We start from the raw sequence: 22,521 nt of genomic DNA on the forward strand, positions 1-22,521 counted from the left end.
GGAAAGAAATGATGTGCTCATTATGAAACAAAACATCCTCCTGCCTTCAAGACACAACCTTCCACTGCCCAGTTATGAGAAAAAAAACCTGCTAGTCTTCTAAAGATTATCAGGGATAAATTTTCTTCAAACATCCTGACAATGCAGACTGGGTCTTAAGTCTAATGGATCAATCATGCCAATAGCAGATGTTTTGAAATATTTTTGCCAAATACAAGCACTCATCTCTTGCAATAAACTTTTAATAATTTTGAAAAAATTATGTACAATAGAAAACAAAATTAAATTGATACAGGTAGTACTGCACATTTTAGAAGTCACTGTGGAGACCCCACTGTTACAGAGCAGAAGATAGGTAGGACTTACAGAAGCTTCTTTATATTATTATCTATATTATGTATTTTTTAAGAACAATATATCACTACACTGACGAGATACCTTTACTCCTGCACCTTAAGTGAAGAGAATTACCTCTGAGCATACCTGTGACCAATATTTACACTCTAAAATTTGATTCTCTGGAGAAATTTTTAAACTTACCTCACAAAGCAATGAAATGAAGTAAGACAGTCGGCTAAAGGTGTTCGTTTTCAAAGACCTGTTTGTATCAGCTTCAGATACATTATTAAATAGCAAATTCAGTCTAAAAGCTTGAAGTTCCATGAAATGAGGTGCAAGTTTCTGTACCTCTGTTTTAATGCAAGCTCACAGGAAAACTACCCCAAGCCTTTTTTTGCACAGACATTTATTTCATTGAACATATAGGATCAAACGCTAGCAAGACATTTCTGTTATGCCACAGTCTAAACAGCAATAACTGGCTTGAGAGAAAGGAACTACTATTTATGTTTTGCTTTCTGGGGAAATCAGACCAAATCAGACCAAAATCAAGGAATTCTTTAAAGAAGAAAAGTTTGTTTTCCTATTACAATCCAGAAGGCTTTTTTTGGTTTCCCTTTTTTCCTCAGCATTTCTTTTTTTTTTTTTTTTTTAAGTAGGCTTGAAACGAGTCCCCATTGTTAAGAACTACAGCTTTTTATACTGTTTTTAGCCCATTCCTAGTTAGATGGCCTTATAGGTCAGAGAAAGTTCAAGTGAGAGTTGACCAAATATAACATCCAGTGCAGGATTTGTAGTAAATCATGCACAGAACATTAAATGATCATATAATCAAAGAGCAGCAACAGTAGTCTTAAAAAAAAAAGGTAAGTCCATCTCAGCTCTGGCATGATAGGTGAGGAATGTTTATTAAAACAATATGGGTGGAGGGGAAAGAGGAAAACGAAATTAGGAACTAAGTAGATCTGAACATTGTTATTCAACATTTGTGGAAAATCAGCTGGCTTAAACATAACACTCATTTAGTTTAGTCCTACAAAGACTTGCAGTGTTCTCTTCCCCCATAATTTGTGAAGAACTCAAAATTTACATTACAGACAAGGCAGTTAAACCTGAAATGAAACAGCAGTTTTAAGTTAAGAGAAACAATAGTTGTACTATTAGAATACTACTGCTAAAGTCCTTTTTCTAAAAATAGGCTTGGCTCAGTTGAAATGTATTTCAAATGAGAAGGTTTCATAGAGTGATTCAGACTAGACAATAACATTTTAGACTGATAGTAGTCAGTCATTCTAAGCTGGTACTTTGAGAATTGTTACAATGTCTTAATGTGGAAAGGCTGGGAGAGGGATTCTTCTATGCATGCTTTACTTAGTTTTAGCTAAAGGCTTTTAATATTCTTTGTAAAATCAAGTCTTCCATAAGAACTTTAAGAATTATTGGTTCATTGTCCTTCAAAGACAACTGACCAAGTATCAAAGCCTTAGATACTAGCTATTCGATTACCCTAATCTTCATGTTTCTATCAACTGAGTTGTTTAGCACATAACATTCTTTTAAGGTTTTATTTTGTTATTTCTGTGTCACAAAACCAATCACCTCCAACCCTGACTTCATACATATTTTCTGCAACAATAGAATTTGAACTTCAAAACAGTATTTCATTTTTACCTGATCTTTACTAATGGTTACACTAGCTGTAACTGTTAAGGTTAAAAATTAAAAATATGAAAGAGTTAGAAGATTTAATTGCTGTAGTCTACTGCCAGAGTTTGCAGAAACCAGTACTCTTTTTTGTTTGTTTGTTTTCTTACTTTTTTTCTAACCTTTGCACATGTATTCTCTAAAAAGCAGAGTAGGTGAGATTTTTTCTTTCTTATGATTTCAAGTGTCTGGGGCAGTAGGCTAGACTTCAGAAATTTGGGTGTTAACTTTTCTCTGTCAAACATTTTGCAAACTTCAACTGCTCAATGGAGGCAGGTAACTGAACTTAGAGCATCTTTCAGGGTAAAAATCCATACTGAATTGAAATTAAGAAAGTTTGATTCATGAACAGAACAAAATAGGCTGCTGAAATACAGAAAACTCTAGGTTTAAGTAACTGCATGAATATTTTCCATAGAATAGTTTGGGTTGGAAGGGACCTTCAAAGGTCATCTGGTCCAAGCCCCTGCAATAGGCAGGGACACTTTCCACTAGATCAGGTTGCTCAGAGCCCCATCCAACCTGGCCTTGAATGTTTCCAAGGATGGGGCATCTACCACTTCTCTGGGCAACCTGTTCCACTATTTCACCACTCTCATTGTAAGATCTGGCCTAAATCTACCATCTTTTAGTTTAAAACTACTACCCCTTGTCCTATCACAACAGGCTCTACACTAAAAAGTTTGTCCCACAGGCATGTTCAACCAGTCTCCATCTGATTATTTAGCCATTGACCACTACCCTCTGGATGCAACTGTGAAGAACATGGTGGTGATTCATGTTAAAAATATAGTGACTTGAATATGGGGAGCATGGGTGCTGCTGGTGTTTTGCTATGTGTGTGGGTTGGGGGTTTTTCTTCCTCGGGTGAGCACAGACTCATATGGACTATTGTTGCGAGTGTGGAGGGGCACTGGAGGAACCCTTGTCAGAAGCCCCCAGCCACGCTGGATTGCGCACGCAGGATGGAGTGGAAAACACCAGACAACCTCCCCTCAACACCAGAAAAATTGAGAAAATTCGAGAAACTCCATTACGCTTGTGCGAACTAAAACACACCCATCTCATGAATATGTATCAGAAAACACTTTAAAGGGTGAGGGGTTTGTTTTCACGGGTTACGATGATCGCCATCACCATCACTGTTATGGGGCCGATGGTGCAGAGCAGAAAGCCCCCCTGCTCCCCAGTGTGCTGAACCTTTTTGTTTTGCTTGTTCTTATTTCAAATGTATTTATAAAAGTTATTTTCTGGTTCTGCCTCTTCATTTATAACACAATGATCCTTCCTCATCCTCATGACTCAGTCTTGAGTACCTCCAGGAACTGGGATTCCACAACCTCTGTACATATTCTATACTTCCATCAACAAAACTGGGTCTTGGAAGATCACATTGTTGCTATAAGCAGCATTAAAGAATTGGGCTTTACAGCAAAAGAGCTGTTATTTTAGTCCTTTGAGGTTGATGATTAGGGTTTCTGCATGAGATAAGATTTCTGTGGCTAGTTGTTAAGGTGAGTACCTAAAATGCCCAATTCTAGTCTCCACGTTTCATACTTTTGCAGTGTACATGATACACTCTAAAGAATGATTCATAAAACTAGACAGTCCTTGGCGTGGTTAACTGCATGAATTCCACTTCTGGACCACCACTTGTTTAGTGACTCATGTTCAGGAATTAGGTGTGAATTTTTTTTAAATGGCTGTCATAGTAGACACCAGAAACACATACCAGAAGGTAGACAGACAGTCCGGTAACAGTTGTAACGTAGATATCTATAGATTTCTTGGGCACTTTTATTAGAAGATCTCCTAGAATTGACTCCAGCAGGCAATTTAGACTGCTTCAGATTCAACTTTCAATGTTCAGTTTTTAAACAAATAAAGCTTTATTTGTTTAAGCTGGGTGTTTTGGTTGGTTTGCTTTGTTGGGTTTTTTTTACAGCCCTTTAAGTAAAATTGTTAATTGATTTTAAAAAGAAATCAAGATTGGAGAAGATTTTGGAAAGAAAAAACAGGGTGAGGTATAGCAGCCTTTAAAGAACCACATTATGAAAAGTTACAAGATGCATTTGCTTCTTACTCAACTTATTGTCAACATCAGATAAAGGCTCTCTTCATAAACATGGAGAACAAAGAACAGGGTCTCAGAGAAAATAGCCCAGGAAATCAATTCTAGTTTGAACGGAAAGTACCTCCTCACCCGCATATAAGACAAACCCAGTATCTTTTATAAATATAGATGTTATAAAGTGAGCAGAACAAGGAATGCCAAAAAGGACTGAGGAGGTATGTTCAGCAAATGGCAAGAAACTATCTGGTCATAATTCTGTCATTCTTCAAAAAGGCTGAATCTCATTTGGGATCTTCTCCAAACCAGACAGCTCAGAAAACAGGCAGTGATCTTGGAGTATAAAATATGAAAACACCTGGTCTTTCTTAAAACACATTCTGGAAGGGCATAAAGAGTATTTATCTTAGCATATTGATAGTAAACTATTTTTGGATACACTCTCCTATAAAAAGAACCTGACTACTTTTTTTAAGTCATGGAAAGCAGTTTTATACAACTATCTGCCAGGAAGCTACAAGGTATTAAAGACAAATTAACCTCTTTAAAAAAATCAATAGCTTCTTTTAAAAATGTATGACCCTGATTAATTACCACCATAGGGCACAGTAGGCTATCACGGTCTTTATTTTTCATGATTGTAGAACCTTGCATCAAGAGGAGAAAGAAGACTCTACAGTGAATTTCCATAGATTTTGAAAGCAAAGATAGCGTAGAATTAATTTTCTGCTGTCAAATGCAAATTTTCATAAAATTCTCATTAATAGCTTGAGAGACAGAACTACTGAAAACACTATTCACTACACTGGTGAAGGACTGAGCATGTAAAAATAGTCTGAAACTTTCCTTCTGTAGCATATGTTGCTTGCTGAATACACATGGATTTCACTCACTCCTGTGTGGAACCTACGTAAGACCTGGCATATGCTGTGAACGGTAAGTTCAGTGGCTACTTGACTCAAAAGTCCAAGAAACACTTTTGTGCATGTTCCTGGGCATCAGCAAGATGATGAACCAGATTTGTCATTGATTGTTTCACAAAAAAAAAAATAAATTATGACATGTCTATGAACTCTGTTTTGGCTGGGCAACCATGACAGTTTTTGAACATTCAAGTCAAGATAGTCATATATGGAAGGTCATCTGAGTACTTTCACCAACAGAGCAATACTACATGCTGGTGGCAAGACAGCCCTACCAGAAAAGGGACACAGGCATTAGGTATTAGGAAGTAGGTATCTTACAAATTAATCTTGAGAAGCTAGTAAGGGAATCAAAGAAGGGAAGTTACTTAAGTACATTTGAAGAGACTGTTGAGACATCTCAAGTCTACTGCATAGTTTCAGTCTTCAAGATTAAAAAGTAAATCAAGAAAAGTTCCCTTTTAAAGAACTTCTGGGAAAAAGTGCTCTACTAGCAGAGATTTCGATGGGATTTTACTTTTTAAGGGATCTCTGAGACAGGAAACAGAAGGAAAAAAGTTGTGACTTGAATCAGAAAACATACTCCTCATATACAATTTTCAGACCCCCTGAATGATACGAGGCGATATGAGCCCATGTTTCCTGAAAATAAAAACAGTGGTTACCAAAGTGAGACAGATAAGTAAATGCTACAGATTTTGCAGCAGCTCTCAGTTCTTCATGACTGCAGTAACTGGCTTTCATGAGTTTCAGAAAGAATCAGTCTCATGCTGCCTGTAATGTTCACCTGTTACTAGTATACTCAAGAGAGGATGTTTGCTATTCAAATGGTGAGATGTGATCCACGTCCTGGAATTCATACCCCAGTCAAAGGAGAACAGAACACAACTACAGAGACTCAAAGAACAAAAATTTACTACGCAGCAAAGATCCCGCAGCCCTTGAGTGAGAGATGTTGGCTACAGCCACAGAATGTACCAAGAAGCATTAGCCACAGCTGGCAATGACATTCCAACTCAATGAGATCTTCCACAATCAGAAAGTTTTGGAGACTGTATTTCCTGCGCTTTAAGTGAATTTAAAAAAAGAATATTAAAAGTAAATTCAGCAACTGGGTGTTATGAAACTCATACATTGTGACAATGAACTTGCATCATTAAGGTATTTCCTAGAAATGTATTATGTCAAAGGACTGCTTGACAGTGAAACACATTTTTAAAAGCCTCTATGTAACTACCGGGGGAAAACCACCTTAATGCACATAATTTTCTCTCCCATGATGGACTGAACTTTCAGCTATTCCTTTATACTCCTCAAACATTTTTCTTGACGGGTCCCCTACCTCCATGTAAACATTTTCCTACCTGTCCATCACTGTCCTTGATAACCAACAGCACAGGTGTGTCTAATCCCAGCATAGTTCGATACAAAGTCTTCAAGCTCATGCCATGCTTTGCAGTACTGTAGACAAGAGTCCATGGATATCCAATGGTCCGTGGTGGAAGAGACTTTGTGAGCTGTTAACAAAGTAACAACAACCCTCTTTAATGAATACTTTTGAAAATGTAAATGAAAGCTGATTGTGTTGTTCTGAACTACAAGTGGCCTTAAAAGGTAGTTTAAAACTTCAGACCAACCCTAAAGTTTCACCTGCATGTTTTCAACCCCTGGTCTCTCAAGCAGGTTTCTTTTCCTAGCTCTACCAGTGACCTGAAGAATAACGGTTTACCAACTGATGAACATGTGTTTGGTAAGGTCTCCAAAAGGTTTATCTGAAGACAGTAAAACTTCATAGCTGTTTGTGCATAACAATACTGTGTCTCAGAACTGGGGAAATACATCACTTAAGTCAACAGGGGTAAAGGATGCTTGCTCTCCTGTTCGGTGTCTTTGAATGCAATCGCTCTTGATCTAAACCTTCAATAAACACATTTAATGAGACAACTTTGGACTGAACAGCAAGAACTGCGAAAGCAGTAAAAGCCAAGCTGTTTTCAAGGAAGAATGAATTAAGCATGGACACAGACTAGTGTTGTCATGGTGTATTAAAAGTTATGACAAGAAAAAAGCAACAGTTTATCTACAAATTGTGTTGTGCTTGTGCATTTAATATGACACAAGGTCTTCCTCCTGATGTTTTACACTATGGTCATAGTGTTTGTCGTATGTTAATGTACAACACTAAAGAGTGACATGTATAAGTTAATACCTTTTCAATTTGTTCTGGCTGTAGTAATTCACTGGGATCGCTAAGATTTGGCCGGAATGCTTCAGGCTCCAGGTCTGTTTTGATATTTGTTGCCTGTTTTGAATTGATATCTTCTCTTGTTGTTATCTACAAAAAGAACAACAAGAAAATAAGTATTTGCAATTCTATTAGCAAGGAAGATAAACTTTGCAGGTTTAAAATCATGCAGTTACTGATTTAGTTATGAAACTCTTTCAGAAGTTAAAGAAATCCGTTAGACTTGATCTGACCAAGATTTCACTGCTTCCAATAGCAAGCCAGCACTCAAGCTATGTACTAACAATAAGTTACAGATACCTACTCAAAAGGAAGCTATGGTTTTATGCTAAAAAAAAAGTCCTCATACACAGCTGAAGGACTTCAAATGCTTTTCAGAGGTCAGCTTACACAGTGCTTGCATTTTAATACCAACATGGCATTTATATTAAATGTGATTAAAAAACCCGGACAGAAAATAAATTGAAACTTCAACATGGACATTTCTGTTTTGAATCAATACTCTTTTAGAGTACTTGTGACAGTTTTCAGATATGCAGTAGACATGTGGAAAGACTGCTGTCAAGTATTTTGAGTAAAGCATCCGAATGGAACCCTAAGAATATTGCTGCTCCATAAGCGGATCTGCTGCGGTACTTATGGGAACCACAAAAGAAAGGAGAGGGTGGTGAGGGAAAAGCTGCTACACAGTGAGCTTTGGGGTCTGGCAAAGATGCACTATGCATGAAGATCCTGTAAAATAAATGCCCCATACATCTACCCTATTGAGTTGTAAATCACCATTTAGTGGAGGTGGCAGAAGGCCACAAAACTCCTCATCAGATACTACACAACAGCTGCTCACCCCAGTCCACACTCATTGGCACTGTAGCTTGAAAGTGACACTGCTGAGAACTAGACTAGCTGAGACACAAGCAGGTTTCCTTCTATACATCTTGCTGCATGAATAGTACAAACTTGCTGTGGGGACAGTGAAATCTGACAAGAGGAGCAGGAAAAAGTGGAGGCAGTTTGTAACTTAAGCCACTGTAGCAAGACTAAAGATGTTGAGAGATTTGCTAAAAAAAAAATCTTAACAAGCATCTGAATAATTTATCAGCCTGAATCAAGTTTGACTGAAAGTCAGACTGTCCAAATTATTGAAAGCCTGAATCCTGAGAATGTCAAGAAAATACCTGCCAAAACCACCTGTCAACTCCATAAGAATAACCAGTGTTTGCTACACACCTTATAATCTAAACATACAGGACACAACTCTGGTATTTCACATACCACCATGATAAATATCGCCAAGCTTTTGTAGAGAGAGCTTTCTTAGTTAATGAAAGAAAAGCTAAATAGAAGAAAACTCTGAAACACAGATAAAAAGTATTTAAACACATACATCCATCTGAGTCAAAAAAAGGATAACCCTTTCCTCTCCCTTATGAACGATGAAAAAAGGTACTATCAGACTCCTGCTACTTAAAAACAGGTTTATAAAGTCAAAGTATCAAATTACAATAAATTACAATATTAATTCATAACTCAAGAAAAGGTGTGCTTAAAGTATCAAACAAGCAAAAAGCTCAAAGCTTCCATTTTTCAATGGAAGGTAACAAGAATTTCCAATGTAAACTCTGCACTAACTGCCATATCACAATGAAAAATACACGCATTTATCCACGCAGTTTCATGTACAAAAAGATGACCTACAGACTGCATCATGAAGTGCTATTTATGAAACCTGTTATTTGGTAATCCAACTCTTTTCCACCTTAAATGACTTTCATCCATCGTATACTACTGCTTCAAATCCACAGAAGTTCAGCATTGTACAAGTGTACAGCAGAAAGCTTATTCCCTTTGCTGTTCTTTAATCCTGATTAAAGTGCACCATGCAAAACATGAATAATTTGGATTGAAGCAGTGGGAGGAGGTTGTGGACTGGGTTTTTTGTTGTTGTTGGTTGAATTTTTTGCCTTTTTAAAATTATTGTTGTTACAGTAAAGCAACTGTCTTCTAGGTCTGGTCAAAGGTATCTGTTTGACAGAACACAGTGTAGTTTTGAAAGTTGTAGATTTATTTCCCGCTAAACTTTTACAGAGCAGACTGACCTGTAGTCAGATTCCAGGAGCCTGCATTGCAGTTACTAACCTTAGAGTCTACACCACACACACTTAAATAGTCTCAGAGCAGAGAGTATATAGGTTGCAGCCCACCACACCAGATTTGTCAAGTCAGCCTAAACCTCGAGTTTGGGCATTCCAGGTGAAAGGTATTTCAAAAGAGCTCTTCCACTTTCAGGGTATTAGTGCAAGGATTCTCCACCACCACCTGCCTAAATCAGAATTGTTTTGTTCTTAAGTGGGAATGATATTTTTTTTTTTTTTTCCCCCCAAGATTTCTGATTTTGCTGTAGAAGTAGAACTGCAATTTCTGGGCTCATCCTCATTATTGATTTATGTAACTGTACTACTTACAAAACATTTCAAAAGCAATTAATTACTGATTATTAAATAAAGAGAAATAAAAGAGCTAAGAAAAATATTTTCTTATGTGCAATTACGTAATAGGTGAAAAAAACAAGATCAAAGTAATAAAAAACCCCCACAACTGAAACTTTTTACAGTTTCAGTAGCTAATTATGACAGGAAAACAAAATACTCAATGCTTCTAAGGAGATCTGATCTATGCTTTCCATCAGTGTTATGTATGATGTACACAGCAGCTTACAATTTTATAACTGTCAGAGAACTAAGAAACACCTAAAGAGAATGCAAATATCAGTTTAAGTCCCTATCAGTAAACCTTCAAAAATGTGAAGTACTGTTTTTAAGACAGTTCCATTACCATTTCTGTGTGATGACCTTTTCTGTGTCAAACTGCCTTAGTTACCTGCTTGCATAACAGGAAAAATACTTACCTATTCCACAGGTGTGAAGCTTCATACTTGCCAAGTATTGTGAGATTCTTGATGAAAGATTCCTATATAAAATTAAACACCCATGCAACAAGGTTTTGGATTCTTCACCTGGTTTGCATTCTTTTTAGGAAAGCTTCTATCTAACACAACACACCAGTCTAAAGTGGAAGTTAAAACACATCACTCCAAGTCAAGCAGTACTGAGAACAAATTTTCAAATTCTGACAGAAAATTCCTGTTTGAAAAAGTTGGAAGTAATAATTCCATCATAAAAATCACCAATTCTATCGTAGCATTGCACAGTTAAATACATCCAAAACAAAGGAATTTTCTGCTGGCTCCTTGTAGTGCTGTAGACATGACAAACCCACTGAGCGTGGGACTTGTCCTGATCAAAAGACACTACAAAGAAAGATGTTTTAGTAACTGGAGATGGGGTTTAAACTACTGAAGAGTGCACCTGGAGACGTCTGCAGAGTGTGCGCAGTTCTTCGCTATTTAGAGCATCGATCCTGCGGTGATACTCAGCCACTGACACTACCTGAATATGGAGACAGGAAGACAATAATTCCACTGACAGTTGAAGAAAAGTAAAAAGGCACAAAAGAAAAAAGTGGAGGAGAGTAATGAAGGGAAAATGTGCAATGATAACAAACAAGAAGTGCTATAAGATGTTTGTTTCTGCAAGGACAATGCGTATGTTGGTGATTTTAGACATATGAGTAGACACAGCAGAATTACAAATTAAACACTAATGGTGCTAGCAGTCAGATATATCTCACTGCTCTAGGATGAATATAGAACGGATATAGGAGTGCATAAAGTTACCAGCATCAGGATGCTAAATTAGAAGTCAATCTGGCATGCCTTAAACCCAAGCTCTTCAGCCCAAAGTCCTCACTTTTTACACTCAGGTTAATGAATCCTGTGAACCTGGTTTGCTTTCCTGCATAAAGACTAGATGCAAACCTCAGGCTTCTCAGTAGGTTCTGACTCTATCTGGCAGCAAAGATACAGTTAGAGACAAGATAGCAGGACTAAAGTTTAGTAACTCCCCAATACCATCTCACAATAGCTTTATCCTGGACTTTCTATTCACCTCCAAAGCTTCAGGAGCTACTCATCTGTCAACACATTCACTCCAAATGGCACCTCCATTTAGCAGGTGTACAGCCAGAAAGCCTTTACTGAGAAACCTCTAGAACATGCTGCCCCAGTGCAACAAGCTGGCTAAAGGACTACAACAGTCATTTTAATGTAACTACAGCAAATAATGTGATTTTGAGAATGACTCAAAATCATCATTTGTATGAAAGCATCTTAAAACAGCTGGTGGAGAGATTAAATGGATGTCCCATGTAGTAAGAGTGTATTAAAAACTTCCAGAGCCTACCACAGTGCAAAGGAAGATAACCACAAGTCCAGCAGCTCCCCATCTACCTGCCCCTACTACAAGGAGTTTGGCCAGATACTCGCCACTGTCCTGAGTACAGAGCCCACAGTCATGCATGACTGGCTCTTGAGCAGCGATGGTTCACTCTACCCCATGCAACTGCAAGGCAAGGAAAAAGGAATACTTGTGACATCTGGTTTTATTACTGAATAATCAGTAATTGCTAGCACTCAATTTATTTTCACAGTTTTCTACTGTCCTCTTAAATATGAAAATTGTTGTAAATTGTATTGGTTTGTATATTCTCAATCAAATAGGTACAAGCAAAGTTTTAACAGTATTCCACTCAAGCACATGACACTGTAACTTTATTCTTTGATTTGCTATGACAGTTCGTTGCAAATTACATTGTTTACACCAGCACTTTATGAATGTTAATCCTGAAACGCAATAACGTCAGGACCCTTTAGCCTTATTGCTCCTGTAAACTCAGCTCTTATAAGATGAGAGGCAGTAGTTAACTTACAATGGGCCATAAATGTGTGGTTACTTTATCATCCCCGACACCATTATATAGTTGCTGTTTCACATACTGGAATGTAGACAATGTTACAGGCAATACCATCTTGCCTTCGACCTGTCAAATGCATACCGTATCACCATCCCGCACCTAGGAACTGCTGATCAACACTTCGGCTCAGTCATCAAGATCTGACACACCTTGTCATATACCACTGGGGGTGTCTGCATCCTCAAAACAGCATGCACAAGGTACTTAGATAAACTTCTTACCTGAGAGAAACATGAATACTTATCCAAGTATGTACACAATAGCGCCTTGGCATCCTGAATCTGTTGCACACCGTCATAGTACACCTTTACATCTGTTTTGTGAACAAAAGCCTGCATAGTGGCAGACCTCTGGTATGCAATGACAAACATCATAAATAGCACGTCATAGATTGTCAAACTATCAACAAGAAAACTAAGGGCAAGGAATCCACCCTCTCAAACCTGGTGTTTATTTTATGTATATAGCCCATACTAAATTCCGTGAGCAAGCCATAAGACAAACTGTCTCAAGGTTATTCACTGTCCTGGTTTAGGCCAGGATAGAGTTAACTTTCCCTGGGCTGAGAGGGAGCACAGCTAGAGGGCTGGTGCGGATGGATCCCTGGAGCATGGTGTACCCCGTGACACTATGCTCAGAGTACGCGGGCAGACGCGGGCTCTCTGGTACGTGCCCTTCCCAGCATGGCGGGACCTTCCTCGGCGGGCAGGCCGTGGACCTGCTGCCGCACTTGGTAAGCCACTGCTCCATTTTATCCGGTTTGGGTTCACATTTGTCAGTTGTTCCTTGTTACTATTAGTAAATTCTTTTTCTTATATTCAACTTGTGACTCTTCTTCTCTTTGTCACTCCCCTCTTTCATCGGGGAGGGGGGAGGTGAATGGCTGGCCACGTGGCGATCGGCAGCTGACTTGCTTCAAACCGCAACATTCACTCATCAGTTAAGTAGGCTTTTAAACGAGTACATCAAGATACCTCAACAGTTCAGCTACTGTACCTGACCTTCTATAACATGCTTACAGTTTAGGTCAACATGCTTTATTTTTGCTCTGCAGTGGACAAGGTTATGTACTTCAGGATTCAGTAGCTCATTTAATCATGAAGTAATGTATGTCTAAGCCTACTAGCAACTACCTTCTGCAACTTCATTCAGGAACTGATCAAGATGTATCTTGAAAACAGCTACCATTTTTTCCCTGCAAGGCTTGAGAGGGCTGTTTTGAAAGGTTAGTACTATCATTAGTTAGAAGGTTATTCTGTTTTATAACCTGGTTTAAAGACATAGTCTGCTTATGCTGTTTCATCTTCCATCAAGATTCCTTTATTTTCCTTCCTTGTAGTGACATTAATTCTCTATTTCACCAAGCTAAATAAGACAGAGATTTTCTTCCCTTCACCCCCTTGCCCCTATATCAGCTGTCTTCTGATCATTCCAGGAGCTACTTGCTCCCTCATTCCACTCTGAACTTTCATTCTTAAACATAGAACTTCATTAGTTTTTTCACACAGTATTAAAAATACCTTCAAAGAAAGGTCTTTCATTCATGAAAGACAAATGCAGATTTGTATGCATCATACTGGACTGTGGTTTTCAGCACTGAATGTTTCTTTGTAATAAAATTATTTCATTTTTGAGCAGGTAACCGTGGATGCCACTTACCTGTATTTCACCAAGGCTTTTGATTCTATCCTATGCCTTGCAATCAAATCACTTATGTGTCAAATAAGTGAAGAACGCTTAAGCCTGAAAAACTGGCTGGATCACATGGCTCAAAGAGTTGATATTACTGATAGTTAAGGAACAGGTTTCCCTGGGAGGCTGCAGAATCTCCATCCTTAGAGGCTTTTGAAGTCTGACTGAACAAGGTCCTGAGTCAACCTGGACAAATTCTTAGATTAAGTCCTTAAGGTATAGGACAAGGCTTTCCAAATTCCAATACAGTACATGTCCTTACACAGAAACCACCAAATCACCTAAAATTGTAGCAACTCAAGTATTCTGCTCAGAATAAAAATGCAGGCCTACCTATAGGAGTTTGCTATGTGCTTTATTGACTGTGCTTTCTTCACCATGCCATAGCAGCATCCAGCTTCCTTGATACCCAAGGCTACTTTGAGAATCACAAATTGTTCCTGAAGGACCCCTCTGTTCTCTCTCTAGTTATTTTCTGCTTCAAAAAGTATGCAGGAGGGAAGAACAGCTACACCTCTTATGGTTAATCTGGGCACTGGTTGGAATAGATTGAGGCAATGTGTATAGCCAGGAGATTCTGTGCTTCAGGGCAAAAGTTGTTCTGGTTAAGGACTTCAAACAGTCTACCACAGGACAATTCCAAAGGCTAATCAAGTTTGAAATAACACGGGATATACCGTTAGAGATCTAATACTACCTGCTGTATTCATAATAGCAACATTGATGAGAAAACATGGGATGAGTCTCGTGACTCTTGTAGTGTGAATGCCTTTCAGCTTGACTCTCCACACCACGTATACGTGAGTTAACCACTTAGAACACACAACAATTTTAATATTTAATGCAGTAAGTCAAAGTGAGAGTTTGCATGATTCAACCAATCAAGAGGCTTAGGATTCTCCTTTCAGAGAAACTCATCCTTCTAAACCATGTTTTTCTGAAAGTATGTCAGAGTACCTAACTCTTGCAAGCTACACTGGTATATGCAGGGAGCAAAACAGAAACCAAAATTCCTAACACAGAACATGAAAACGCAGTTACAATTGTCTGAATGTCCACAAAGGACAGTTTGCCACACAGACGGTGACACATCAGCCCTTTCAGCTACTAGTCATATAAATCTGTTATACGCAGCTGTAAACATGAAAACTGTTTACACCAGAAAGGCATTCCTCTGTCAGTTTAACAAAGCCATCAGTGACTAACAGACACTCACCTAATGCATGTTTGCTAACAAGGTGGTGTAACTGCCGCCCACAAATCAAGTATAGCTAAACTTCCATCTACTTGTTAACTCTGAAACTGTCTCCCGAGAGAAAGGGAGGGTCTTAGAGCTTAGTCCTTGAAACACTGTTCACTTCGAATACTGCTTTTAAAGCTAAGAATGGAGAAAGCCTAATGGTATAAATAGTTCTCTTCAACATAGGTTATCTATACTCTCGTGATTAACTGAATATGAAATAAATATTAAAGAGAAAGAAAGCTGAACAACTTTACTTTGAATCTTAATACATCTGTGTAAAATCAGGTGAATTGTAAGCTTCATGAACATTATTTCTCAAGTCAAAAAAAAGAGTTTCACCTTTAAAGTTCCAGAATATTTAATAGAAAAAATAAATGCCCATGTAATTTTATCAGGGCATTTACAGTTACTCGAAAATATCAGTCCACCTCCAATTTATCAGTAAATGGAGAGGGGGAAGAAAGGATCAAACCTTTTCTAAAGGCTGTAAGTATCTTCTAAAGAAAATAAGAGGTGTATTTGTGAACTGAATGCCATTATGAATATTTTAAGAGAAAACACTAACTTTGTTTTTCAAAGTTAGTGTTTCTTCCCAAAATGTTAGACATTGCTTGAGAGAAAGCAATATTGAAGAAGCAGTCTTCTCCATCACAAATACAATTATTTGGGACATACTTGATTACATTACAATAATGCATTAATACATGAGGTTTAGCACATCAGAAAACCAGTTATAAAAGTATCATTCTGAAAAAAACTGAGACTAATTTGATTTGATTAATTTTTAATGAGCGTGACTGCAAAGCTAACCATTTTCTGCCTGGTGTGATTTTCAGCCAATTCAGCTCCCTGTCACTCTACTAGTGACAATGAAGGAATGTTAGAAGAGCGAGACATTTTAAACAGAGGAGAGGGAGCAGAGAATCACAGCAGTCTCCTGAATTTGCTGGCACTATGGTACTTTCTCTACTTCAATACCTTTAAAACTGGCCATCTCAGAACTGTTCTGCACACCAAGGCGTTTTCCAGAGCAGGGACAGAAGAGCCTAGTGTTGTATGACAGCAACATTCTCCCTGTGACCAGTATTGTCTTCATAGCTTTGCAGAATGTACAGTTAAGTTATCGGTCTCAAAGTGCTCTCAATTCAGAGCAACTCTACCAATCTGTAATTAAGATATACTGAAGATAAATTAAAATATCTGCAATAATCAGAATTAATAAATGAACTTGAGAAGAAGGCAACCAAAGCCTGCAGGAAAGTGTTAACACCAACTCTGGAAGCCTTTATAATAAGCAATTTTTTCAAGATATGAGAAATCACTAATTTGAGAGAGATGATAATAACAGCAAGAGAACCAAATTTAACATGGTAAGCATTAAACAAAGTTTAGGGTGTTTGTGCAAAGAACTAAGAATTAGATTTATGCAAATTACTTTCTTAAAAAAGCAGGCCAGGCAACTTGACTCATTTTGTCCAAAGAAAAGAAAGCTCTGTAGCAGCATTACAAATAAAACCCAGATCTCTTGCAAAACAATTTAAGGAAGTTTTAGCACTAACAAGCAGAGAAACCAGCGGTTCAGCTGCTGAAACCACAGCACCTGGTGCCTGATCTCAAGCTGCCACTCCAGGAGAAGGCAAGCTGAGCAAAGTTACATCTCAGTTCTGACAGTGTCATGCAGAGATGCTCTCAGGTATGACAAGAAGGTGCTGTATATGCATAGAATAACTGAATCACAGCCCAGTATGGAAATGTTTATCTCTTATTTTAATAAGAAAAAGGATCAACTAAGGATCAACTTCAGATTGCACAGAACATTAAAAAAATACAGAGAAAATATAAGCCTCTATTATTTTTTTTCTTGCAACATATAATTAACCTTCTTAAATGTTCATCTGCTACTGTACTTTAAATTTATTTGTAGTGAGGCTTAATATTTCACAATTATTAAAAAACGTAAACAATGTAAGACTTAATAATTAAATGGAAGACCTAGTCAAGGTACAATGCATAAACCCCTTAATTATTTAAGGGAGTGGGTAGGCAAATACCTGTCATCAAGGAAAGGTTCTAGGCTTAGTGATCAATCTAAGAAAGTACTGGACTGCACTCTGCTGTAATTTTAAATAGACTCAGATCATCAGCTCATTCTATCACTCTAACCCAAAACTTAGTATGGAAAGCTGACTTTAAAAAGATCTTTGTAGCAGTATTATTGGATTGATGCAACCTCGCAATTCTGACATCCACAGGGATGAAGTACTGAATTCTCATCTTTCACATGAAAGCCTCTATTATTATATCTCCATGATAACAAAAAAAAACCTACATTAGCTTACCAACCACAGTTAACCAATAAATCAAGAACCTCAGAAGTTGTGCAAGTCTCAAATAATTCAAGCTATTAAAATCAACACTACTTTAATCCCCTTTGCATAATATCTTAAGAACATAAAAGCCAAAGAGAAGTTTTCGATGGTTTTGTCCCCTTTGGCTACACTGCCTAGGGAAGCTCTGCAAAGCATTCTGGCAAGCATTCCCAAAGAAGGCAATCCACCTTTTGTTCTCCTGCATTGTCTGATGTCTTTTGTCTAAAGTGCTTTGACAGGAAGAATGGTTGCCTGCATTTTTGACATTCTCGAAACTTACTGGCATCTCTTGTGTTGCAGTACAATAAAGAGACACAGCAAGTATCAAACAGATTTACTAAAAGTGGGAAGACAACATTACTGGCTTTTTGAAGGGAGAGCATAATGTATTGGTAAATCACCAAAATGTTGATCTCTTATCCTGTGTACTGAACCCCAATAATGCTCAGCCCAAGTTTACTTTATCACCATGAAAATAACAAAAGCCTTTCAGGTAAATAATCCAGGCCAATTTAGTTACTTCAAGCAAACATTCTTGTTTTAAAGCACTCCAGTTGGTCCAGCAGTTTTGTTATTTCATGTCAGATGGGTTTTCATCCAAATTTCAGAACCACTAACAAAACATTTAGTTAAAAACCTGTACTTTGTATGTGCTGCCAGTCTCTTTAATATGCTTCCCACTTCGTCTTGCATAACACAGAAGTAATGGTACCAATACTGCTTCCCTCATTTCTTAAGGAGGTTACAATTGGACATTAGCTTTATAATCATTCATCGAAGGGAAAAAAACAACTTCAAGAATAGAGCATGCCTTGTCGACATAGCAACATTTTAAAAATACTCCCATCTGTAGATATTTCTATGCTCTTTTTTCTGATTTGACTTGTTTTACACATTAAAATAACCAACACGTTCTCTACCTCTCTCACAGCAAAGAAGGTTCCCATACAGTCTTCTTCAGTTCAATCTCTCTTAAGAGCTGGTAACTATTACTTTTATTAGCATAGCTGGACTCTGGCTAAAATGAAGTGTTGGCCCCAAAGGAAACAATTATAACAAGGGATACTACTACTTTTTTCATTAGCTGGGCAACATATATATATATATCTACATATATTTATATTAAAGAAGACATTCTTGGTAAACTTCAGATACCTTTTACATTGCTAGTGTATGCTCAAATAGCATCTGAGTTAATTTAGGAATTGCATCTCCATTCTACAATCCACTGCCACAGAGGAAAATGAAGAGTCTATTATTTAAAACAGTTAGGAACACACATTTGTTGCCACGTGACAATTTCATATTCTGCAAGTAACCTGGCTACAAATAAAGAAAAATAAAAACCAAGTCAACAGCACCTCTGAAAGAAGTATGCACCAAAACCCAGAGATCTGTAGCTCTTAAGACAGTTGCCTGTTGCAGGCAGAGTCTGCATGAAAAAATATCTTCCAGATCTACCAGCTGGTAAAAACACAAGTATATTGTCAAGACCGCTTCCTCCCTATCCCCAAGATGTTACCGTTTTGCAAGTCTCACTGAGACCATTTCCTTTACATACTACTACAAATTTAAGTCTTTGGGGGGGAAAACAACTACAGTTATTTTCATGAATCTAATAAACTGTAGAAACAGTGGTATTTGTTCTCCCCTTCATTATAAATGTGAGTGGGACTACAGCATACTAATTTTTATCAGTTCAGAAGTATTATCACACCTTCAAATGGCTGAATGACTTCTGAGAAGGTATAATTAAATGGTAACTACACTTGTCTGATTAAATGCCAATGCAAACTACTGTTCATGGTATTTAGCTATAAATCACATTTTTATTGAAAAAAAAAGAGTTACTCCAAAGAAAAAAAGACGACAAAAACACCACCCTAAAACTGCTGAGCCTCTTAATGCTCAAAGTAGTTTCTCTTATCTAATGCCAATGGAATACCAGCAATTAGGTTATGCACCTAGAAGTAATGAAAATTTGTGACTGAGTATCCTGTTTACACATTCAAAATTTAAACTTCCAGAAACTGTCTCTGCACCACAAATTTATAAGAATGCAATAACAGAAATTAACATACTACACTGAAAATTACCAGAGCATATTTATGATTAATTGGCTGGTGCTTTCTTCCCTTCTTCCCATACCAAAGACGAGACATTTCCTTTCTAAAAATAAAATGAAACTAACAAAGAAATTTAAAAAGAAAAAAAAAAAAAATCATTCAAGGCTGTTTGAAAGCATTCTCTGTACCTGCTGTCAGTTCCAGGCACAGGCAGAGCCCCACGACGGTGACAGGATAGTTTGCTAGATGCACACATTTGACTGACATGGCAGGGAACAAATGAACGACTGTACAGTGGGGGGGATGTATCGCAAATGATGACGGTACAGAAGGAGGAAGGTTGCCTGTATTCAAGTGTGGTTGCAGAACACTAGTTTGTTAAAAAGGCTAAAATATTTAAAGATACAGAGCAATTTAATTTTTCTTACACAATACTGAAGAATATGAAAAAATCCCCAAGAACACTTACAATATTCTGTTACACTACAACTGTTCATAAACAAATTCTAATGGTAACAAATTTGCACTCAGTATTAAAACAATAGTTTGTCTTACATATGTTAAAAACTGCATATAAACCCTGTCAGTTATTCGTTAGACTCCAGAACCAGTTAAAGTGGTTAGTCAAGTTTTTTAGGAAATAATCTTTTGAAAAAAGGTTTTAAAGCATTCAGGAACTGATAGCCTCACAGCATTTTCAGTTTTGCAAGCTACAAAAAGAAAATGACTCCTTCTGTCTGTAAGCTAAACTTGCTGCATAGGATAAATGCTAGTCCCAGTATTTTTGGAAACATGACTTTTTTTTTTCTTAAGGAAGGATGTTTATTTAAACAGGCATGTGCAACAGTAATACACACAGCAACCCTTTGAGAATTTCCTTATAGTAGCACTTGAAGGCTTCCTTCTGCTTCCTCCAAATACACTCAGTGCTGAGAGTTCTAGGTGAAAGTATTAAGTAGTCTAGGGCAACAGCAGGCAGCATCACAACATTAAAATACTGCTCACTTGTGCTGTTGCACTGTGATCTAAAAGCCAAGATGCCCAAGCAGAGAAAACCAGTACCAGAACTTGTACTTTACTATACTGCAGACTGCACTGGAGTGTTTCACATTGCATTAGTATTTAACTCAACGTAATTCAGATGGATTAAATGTGGAGGTTTTTTTTCAGTAACTGCTTTCTCAGGAGCTAGTAGCTCTAAAAATCAATTTGTTTCAATTTATGAGAATTAAGGTGGTGAGTGAGAACATTTTTATCACTGGGACTTTGAAAGCTGGGACTTAAACTCAAATATACAATAATACACCAGATGCACAATCAAATGGTGTAAGATTCAAACAATAAACCAGATGTCCATTTATTATTTAATATAAAAAACAAGCTAATACTGAGGTAAAACAAGAACAAAAAATTTCACCACCCTAAAACACTTTCAAGTAAGTCAATCACAATCAATATAAAAAATAAAATACAAGCTACAGCCTCCTCAACAATGGTTCCCAAGTCTGGTAAATAATCGTGAAGAAATTGAGAGTATGCAGAAAAACTATTTCAAGCTACCTCTGGACATGCAATTTCTAAGACAAAAAGCAAAAGCGCAAAAACTCCCCCACAGCCTATTTTAGCAGTCTAGCAGTATCCCCCCCCCCGACATTTCTCCCTAACACTAGCCAACACACTGTTTTTCCAAAACTGGGGGAGGAAGAAAAGAATCTGAGCTATCACACAATTTCTCATTCTAGAACATTTGATCTTAATTCAATCAGCCCACTTGGAAGTTTTTAAGCTTCTCTCTAAATACAATTCGCTCCTTCCAGAGCTTCTCAAGAGGATTTTAAAAAACTTGCTCAAAAGAAGTGAGAGCAATAAACTTCTTTGTTAGATCTGACAACTCACATTTTCACTTAATTACAGTTGCAAACTTTAATAAGAACAGAAGCACTAGTAACTCTCTTTATCAGACCTCCTGCCAGCCTGTTTTGATGTTCAGTCTTCCAGCAGCAGCAACTCCCACCAGCTGGTAGCTGCCCTGCAGCTGGGAGCATCTGCTGGAGGGAGAGGGTGGGTGGAAAGCAGGTCAGGAGAGCCGGAGCATCATCATGAAGCAGTGCAGTCATAAACGAGCTTTCTCTTGTGACCTCCACTTCAGCCCTCTAACAGTCTTTTTTCCAAAATGGTGGAATATATATTTCTATTACCCAGAAAAAGAAGCCCCCACAAGAAGCTTGACCCCAGGAGCATCTCTTAATAAACTGCCCTTTTATTATTTTGTACATTTGTGGATTATACTAGTGATCTGTTAATTTGAATCAAACTTCGTGTCTTACTGCTAATTAATATATGCCTTGCCATAAAAGTTCTTAATTAGAAAGGTTCTAGAAAGGAGTACCAGACCAAACCCGACATACGTGCCGAACAGCAGCAAACACTTTAGAGCATCCACCTATTTGCTACCCAGCCAGAGCAAAACAAAATTTATCTAATTACACTGAATGATAATCTTGTTATTGTCATTGTTAGTTTGCAACCAAGTTAAGTATCTCTACACAATTGATGTTCAAGGCAGAAGCACGCAGTCCTTTCAGTAACTGCTATTCACAATATTTTTTCTAATAAACTAATGTCTTAAAGTAGCAGTAGAGAAAAAGGAGACTACCCATTAATAAACATACAGTGTATGAAATGTCTTATTTCCACTCCAATTATCTAGTTTACAACATCTGCCATACGAGCTTTAAAGTTATCAGCTGAAGAGACCTCATAACCTATAAACAGGAAAGTAAGTATGATAACTCTAAACTTGACTATGAAGACTAGATGATGGGTGTGAAAGAACATCTTTACAGTTTGATTAGATGCATTATTCTGTTTCATCTAGTAGGTAACACAATGTTCTGATACCACAGAAACAGAAAAGTTGCAATGTTGAATTTCACAGCCCCTATATTTAACTTGCATGCTTTTTGAACAATATTAGATTTGTAAAAAGTAATTTAATTC

At 37.5% G+C, this 22,521-nt stretch overlaps 1 protein-coding gene across 12 annotated transcripts in view; it reads right to left on the minus strand.

The window, feature by feature from the left end:
- Positions 1-22,521, minus strand: part of OXR1 (oxidation resistance 1) — a 291,991-nt gene that overhangs the window by 4,731 nt on the left and 264,739 nt on the right. For 9 of the 12 annotated variants that reach the window (XM_074898538.1, XM_074898537.1, XM_074898543.1 and 6 more), the window contains 3 exons: positions 10,648-10,728; positions 7,247-7,372; positions 6,402-6,554 (listed from right to left, as the gene is read on the minus strand). In XM_074898538.1, coding sequence (XP_074754639.1) covers positions 6,402-6,554; positions 7,247-7,372; positions 10,648-10,728 — 360 coding nt within the window. Of the gene's footprint in view, positions 1-6,401; positions 6,555-7,246; positions 7,373-10,647; positions 10,729-19,551; positions 19,633-22,521 lie in introns of those variants that run through there. The other 3 variants (XM_074898540.1, XM_074898544.1, XM_074898546.1) reach the window with 2 other exon arrangements.

Source organism: Athene noctua, chromosome 2, assembly GCF_965140245.1.
Source record: "Athene noctua chromosome 2, bAthNoc1.hap1.1, whole genome shotgun sequence".
NCBI classification, from domain to species: domain Eukaryota; kingdom Metazoa; phylum Chordata; class Aves; order Strigiformes; family Strigidae; genus Athene; species Athene noctua.